The sequence below is a fragment of the Chiloscyllium plagiosum genome, unplaced genomic scaffold (genome assembly GCF_037043375.1).
Source record: "Chiloscyllium plagiosum isolate Xiang-an unplaced genomic scaffold, Cpla_swu_hap1 HiC_scaffold_33, whole genome shotgun sequence".
NCBI classification, from domain to species: Eukaryota; Metazoa; Chordata; class Chondrichthyes; order Orectolobiformes; family Hemiscylliidae; genus Chiloscyllium; species Chiloscyllium plagiosum.
Genome location: NW_028270171.1, coordinates 8,116,365 through 8,123,582, shown reverse-complemented (window position 1 = coordinate 8,123,582; position 7,218 = coordinate 8,116,365). Strand labels below are relative to the sequence as shown.

General features: G+C 45.1%; 1 protein-coding gene across 1 annotated transcript; it reads left to right on the top strand.

Moving 5' to 3' along the window:
• The first annotated feature begins 4,174 nt into the window (after positions 1-4,174).
• On the top strand, positions 4,175-6,274 carry LOC122542174 (potassium voltage-gated channel subfamily A member 1-like). Its single transcript, XM_043679613.2, has one exon. The coding sequence runs from the start codon at positions 4,295-4,297 to the stop codon at positions 5,741-5,743; it is 1,449 nt and encodes a 482-aa protein (XP_043535548.1). The 5' UTR covers positions 4,175-4,294; the 3' UTR covers positions 5,744-6,274.
• The last annotated feature ends 944 nt before the right edge of the window (positions 6,275-7,218 follow it).

Here is a 7,218-nt window from a genome sequence, read left to right as displayed (position 1 = left end):
TGTCTCCATTTGTATTGCTGTTGCTTCAAACCTCAACATCTTTACCTGACTGAAATCTATCTCAGGTCGATAGATCCATTTGCCCTCACCTCAAACAGCTTTTCTTTGAGACTGGTGTAAGTTTTGATTAACCACCCACCCCACTGATTTCACTACTGAATATCTGAGCTCTAATCGTCCTGATTTGTCTCCAATTCCCCTATGGATTTGGTCTTCGTTGGCTAGGCAAGCATTTATTGCAGATGGCAGTTTCCTTCCCTGAAGAACATTAATGATCCAGATCATTTTTACAATAGTGTCATGGTCATCATTCGAGTCATAATTCCAGATTTCTATTCGATTTAAATTCCATCATCTGCCATGGTGGGATTTGAATACAGGTCCACAGGCCATTACCTGGGTCTCTGGATTAATAGTCTCACAATAATTATGGCACCACATCTTCGGAAGGATATACTGGACTTGGATGGATTACAGCTGAAAATGTGTTGCTGGAACAGCGCAGCAGGTCAGGCAGCATCCAGGGAACAGGAGAATCAACATTTCGGGCATAAGCCCTTCTTCAGGAAGGGCTTATGCCCGAAACGTCGATTCTCCTGTTCGCTGGATGCTGCCTGACTTGCTGCACTGTTCCAGCAACACATTTTCAGCTCTGATCTCCAGCATCTGCAGACCTCACTTTCTCCTTGGATGGATAACAACTTGAGTTTACAGGAATAATACCTGGACATCAGGGATTAAATTATGAGGATTGGTTGTACAAATTTGGCCTGTCTTCTCTAGAATTTAAAACGTCAAGGGATAATCTGATCAAAGTTTTCAATTTATTAAGAGGAAAAGACAGGATAGATAAACTATTTTCCATTGGCTGGAGATTCTAGAACTGGGGGCACAGTCTGAGAATTAGGGCCAAAGCATTCAGGAGAGATGTTAGGAAGTACTTTTACACACAAAGGGTGGGAGTTGTTTGAAACGCTCTTCCAAAAATGGCAGCGGATGCTGGATGAGTTGCTCATTTTTAATCTGTGATAGACAGATTTTTATTCAGCAAGGGATATGGGCAAAAGGCAGGTATATGGAGTTAGCCTCAGATCAGCCACGATCTCATTAAATTGTGGAACAGGCTTGAGGGGGTGAATGCCTACTCCTGTTTATATGTTCCCACAATAACACTAGGCCAATGCCTGCCTTGAATAGACTTCAGTACCAATGGCAAACACCAGATCTAGTCATGAGAATTCCTCAGCAACTCTGTTTGAGGTATTTTGAATAATTCTGATCTTTTGTGGCTCCTTCACCCTTTCAAACATTTCAATTCCCTAAGTATTCCAGGACTGCTATACTTCACATTTCTCCTAAAGACATTTCCTTTAAATCTGACCTCTTTGACTAAACATTTGGTCACTTCCCTTATGTGGCTTGGTGACAAAATCTGTTCTGAAAATGTTCCTGTGAAGCACCTTGGGACATTCTACTATGTTAAGAATTCTATATATGTGTGAGATGTTGAAGAACAGACACATGACAATGAGATCAAACCTAACTTCCCCAAACATAAAATAGCCTTCAATAGATAGGAAATTAAAGAAAACTTTAGTGAGAATGTGCATTTCATTTCTGGAAGGAGTGAGGTACTGCATAGGTGAAGGTAAAGTCATTATGTCCCAGAGGACCATATGGCTACTCTTTCATTAGAGAGAGGTGAGTGGTGGTAAACTTCACCGGAAGGTTGCCATGCCTCAGATGATGGGCAAGGTTGTGAAGGTGGGAAGCTTCATGGTAATATTGCTCAGTGTGGGAATTGAGCCCATGCTGTTGGCATTACTCTGCATTGCAAACCAGTTGTTCAGTGAGCTGAGAGACCAGATCCCCTGAGTGAATGTATGAGCTGAATAGCACAGATCACAGAACTATTGTAATGCAAAAAAAAGCCATTCAGTCCATCATGTCAGCACTAGCGCTCCAAATTAGTGTTTCCCTCAGTGACCATTCTCCCTTTCACCTTGTACCTTCTGCCTTTCCCTCCAGTGGAGGCAATGGCCTCATGGTATTATTGCTAGACTATTAACCCAGAGACACAGATAATGTTCCGGGGAATAAAGACAGAAATTGCTGGAGAACCTCAGCAGAACTGGTTCTGAAGAAGGGTCACTGGACCCGAAACGTTAACTTTGATTTCTCTCCACACACCTACCAAGTTTCTCCAGCAATTTCAGTCTTCATTTCTGATTTCCAGCATCAGTAGTTCTTTCTGTTTTCTTGTTTAATGTTCTAGGGATCTGGGTTCAAACCTTGCCATAAATTCCAGAAAAAATCTTGAATTAAAGACTAAAACTGACCATGAAACCAGTGTTGGGGAAAACCCCATCTAGTTCACTAATGCCCTTTAGGGAAGGGAATCTGGCCTACATGTGATTCATTTGCCCCTTAAATGCTCTCTGGGCAATGAGGGATGGGCAATAAATGCTGGCCTGGCCAGCGACATGGATAGCTGGTGAATGAATTCCCTTCAGAATGCATCAATTGAACCTACTTTCACCACAGGTAATACACTCTAGACCCCAAAAAGGTGTTGCAAATTCACTTTTGTTTTCTTAAGAAAAGTTCGATCAACTCAGAGATGAAAAGAAGGAATATGCCAATTGGGTGCAAAGATGAAGGGTGATAGGTGCTGATATGGCAAGTAATTGTCGGAACAGGTCAGTGCCAAAATGGTGCTATCAATTCTTCACAAGACCTACACAGCTACACGAACAAGGCCAGGCTGGTCAGAGCAGTCACCACAGGTACAGTTTCATGTGTTTATCCTCAACACACTTAAATTACAGTTTTTAGATCAGTGAGGTGCTGGAAAAACACAGCAGGTCAGGCAGCATCCGAGAAGCAGGAAAATCGATGTTTCGGGCAAAAGTCCTTCATCAGGAATGATGCTGCCTGACCTACTGTGCTTTTCCAGCACCACTCTGATCTAAACTCTGGTTTCCAGCATCTGCAGTCCTCACTTTTGCCCACACTTAAATTACAGTCTTTATACAAAAATGATGCTGCTTAGTGCAAACTTTATAATGCAGACCAGGGTCTCTGTAATCACTGTTTTGAAAAAAAAGAATACTAACAATTTGAATCAAAGGAGAATAAGGATAGAGAGGTGTAGATGCAGAAAATGCAGGCAAGAAACCAGATTCAAATGTCATATACCAAAGAGTGCAACAGTAGAACAGTTGAAACGATTCACAAAGATTTCTAAGGATGTTGACAGGGTTGGAGAGCTTGAGCTGTAGGGAGAGACTGAATAAGCTGGAGTTGTTTTCCTTGGAGTGTCGGAGGCTTGGGGGTGACCTTATAGAGGGTTATAAAATCATGAGTGGCATGATAGGGTGAATAGCCAAGGTCTTTTCCCCAGAGCAGTGGCAGTCCAAAATGGTTTAAGGTAAGAGGGGAAAGATTTAAAAGGGACTTAAGGGTCAACTTATCCACACAGAGGGTGGTGCATGTATGAACGAGCTGCCAGAGGAAGTGGTGAAGGCTGGTACAATTACAGCATTTAGAAGGCATCTAGATGGGTATATGAATAGGAAGGGTTTAGAGGGATATGGGCCAAGTGACGGCAAACTGGACTAAATTAGTATGGTCAGCACAGACGAGTTGGACCAAAGGGTCTGTTTCCCTGCTGTACATCTCTATGACTCTATGACAACAGAACAATGGAGAAAGAAAATGTCAGAGTAAAGCATGATCTTTTTAAAAAATAAATGTAAGCAAAGCAAATGGGAACATTTTAAAAAAACAAGAAATGTGAGAGAAATAAATACATTCAGAAAAAATAAAAGGAACAGCACACAAGTGTCCTGGTTATATTTATTACAGTAATTTTTTCTCGTTGTGCAATTGCTCTTTTTGGATATTTTTCGACATAAATGATGCTGTTCCCAGGGAAGGCTGTGTGACTGAGCGAGTTTGAGTGAACGAAGCAGCGAAAGTGTTAAAGAGGCGGCCCGTTTGGGGGTTTATTTCTGTGTCATCAGCCGGAGTTGGCTGAACACTTGATCTCGATCCCGAGGAGGGGCTGGCTGCAAAACGATATACTGTTTAATATTGCCAAAGAAAAATAACACACACATACACAGAGCTCTTGCATACAACCCTCCCCACCACCACCACCCCTCCCTCCCTCCAATCTCTCTCTAAAAAAAAATCCCCTTGCAGAGATCCTGTCTCAGTGCTAGCGTGGAGATCTGAAGCAGCAACATGTGAACCAGAACCCTCCCTCAGTTTGTGAGCAGCGGGAGAGACCATGGAGAAAGCTCTGTGCAATTATCAGAAGAGCTATGAGCTGTGCAGGCAAGAGCATAACGAGTGCTGCGAGAGGGTGGTCATCAATGTGTCTGGCCTCCGCTTCGAGACTCAGGTCAAGACCCTCCGGCAGTTCCCAGATACCCTCCTCGGGGACCCCCAGAGGCGAATCCGCTATTTCGACCCCCTCCGGAATGAGTACTTCTTCGATAGGAACCGCCCCAGCTTCGATGCGATCCTGTACTATTACCAATCCGGGGGCAGGTTGAAAAGACCAAACAGTGTCTCCCTGGAGGTCTTCATGGAGGAACTCCGGTTTTACGAGTTGGGGGACGAGGCCATGACCCGCTTCCGGGAGGACGAGGGTTTCATCAAAGAGGAGGAGAAGCCAATGCCTACTAATGAGTTCCAGAGGCAGCTCTGGCTGCTCTTCGAATACCCCGAAAGTTCACCCCCTGCCAAGGTGGTGGCCATCATCTCAGTGCTGGTCATTCTGATCTCCATCGTGGTCTTCTGCTTGGAGACCCTGCCTGAATTCAGGGACGAGCAGGACCCTACCTTGGCCATTCACCCCCACCGGGGCAACAGCACCCACCTGGACGAAATGGGCAACCCCTTCCACGACCCCTTCTTCGTGGTGGAGACCATGTGCATCTGCTGGTTCTCCTTTGAACTCTTCCTGAGATTTATCGTCTGCCCCAGCAAGCCAGGCTTCTTCAAGGACATCATGAACATCATCGATTTTGTGGCCATCATCCCTTACTTTGTGGCGCTGGGCACCGAGTTTGCCAGGCAGCGCGGGGTGGCACAACCCGCCATGTCTCTGGCCATCCTCAGGGTCATCCGTTTGGTCAGGGTCTTCCGGATCTTCAAGCTGTCGCGGCACTCCAAAGGCCTGCAGATCCTGGGCCAGACCCTGAAAGCCAGCATGCGGGAGCTGGGCCTGCTCATCTTCTTCCTCTTTATCGGGGTCATCCTGTTCTCCAGCGCTGTCTACTTCGCTGAATCCGAGGACAAGGACACCATCTTCACCAGCATCCCTGAGTCCTTCTGGTGGGCCGTCGTCACCATGACCACTGTGGGCTACGGAGACATGTACCCCAGCACCCTCGGAGGCAAGATTGTGGGATCCCTCTGTGCCATTGCTGGTGTGCTCACCATCTCCTTGCCAGTGCCCGTGATAGTCTCCAATTTCAGTTACTTCTACCACAGGGAGATCGAAAGCGAGGAACAAACCCACTATTCGCATGTGACGACCTGCCCTTACCTGCCCCCGAGCCCCAAAACGCAGTCAGTGACGGGGAAAAGCCAGGAGGTGGAGGATGAGTTTATTGACAATCTCTGTACGCCTCTACAGAATGACATGTTGGATGGTTTTTGTCCCACTGACAGTGGGATTCCAGAGTCTACCAGCTCACCAAACAGGAAACCCATGGTCACACAAGTTTGACTCTGTTTATCCACCCCCAAAGTTTCTGAAGTTGCTTTAAACATGAATGCGATCAAAAGAAATGAAAAAAAAAGGCAACACTTAAAAGCTCCACTTAACTCCAGGGTTTGTTTGGTTTACATCCAACCATGGGTTTTGGGCAGGTATGGGGGGGGCGGGGGTAGGTTTGGCGATGGTCATTGTATCTGGATGACAGTAAGTTCATACTTAAAGAGAGAGAGACAGAGCAAGCCTGTAAAAATTCGCACAACACCAAGTCTTACTTGCTGGCTTGTGTTTTTTTTGGGGGGGAGGGTGAGGAAGAGCGGGCTGTCGGCGTCGGTATTTCCCTTCAAGGTAGGAGGATTCTGTTCGGGATGAGAAGTGGCAGTGAGCTCTCTGCAGCCTCGGATTGTAAAAGGAAACTGGCAACTTGTTTCTCCTAGTGGACCGTCCTATTTATTGTTATTTTTTTACCAAGTGTGCCAGGTTCGAAATGCATGGGTATTTGCTAATATTTATTTATCCAGAATAAACAAAAAAAGGACTTGGCAGGTTGGTGCCAGTAGTGTTTATAGCATCAATCTTATATGTGTGAAAAAATATTTTGAATGAATTGAATGTCTGTGTTTTGAAATGGTAGAGGTTCCCAACACCATCCCAGTATTACTGAATTAGTTGAAGAATCTTTTTAACAATTACATAGGAGCTTAGAAAATAGGAGCAGGAGTGGGCCATTCAGTCCAGTGAGACTATTCCAATATTCGATATGATCATGGCTGATCAGTTCCTGTTTCTGCTTTCACCCCCATACCCCTAAATCCTTTTAGCCCAAAGAACTAGATCTAACTCCTTCTTGAAATCATTCAATGTTTTGGCCTCAACCACTTTCTGTGACAGAGAATTCCACAGGCTCCCCACTCTCTGGATGAAGACATTTCTCCTCTTCTCAGTCCTAAATGGTCTACCCTGTATCTTGAGACTGTGAGCTCTTCTCCTGGACTCCCCATCAGGACATCCTCCATGCATTTTCCCTGTCAATAATTACAACTGATTGAATTCAGAGCTCCATTGCACTCATAAGTATAACGCCTTGTTAGATAATGGTGTTAACTGCAACTCCCTCTTATTTCTTGACCTCACTCCTGAGGTCCTTGAGACCCTTTCTCACAATTCAGTGCAGTGCTGAGGGAATGCTACATTGTCAGAGGTCTGGATGAGATGTGAAACTCCAAATCCCTATCCTCCTTTCAAGGGTTCTGTAAAATCCATAATGCACTTTGGAATATCCTGTGGTGGCGACAGGTGCTATAGGAATGTAAGCTTCCTCTCTATCAATCTTGTTATTACAAGGGCTAGTAAGTGTCCATAGCTGCATAAGGCCATTCTCTCATTGGACAGGAACAACCATTATGAGTTTAACCTTAAGGCCACCATACTTCAGACAATAGTGAGGTTGAGAAGGTGGCATCTTCATGGTAACCTCAGCTGTTGCA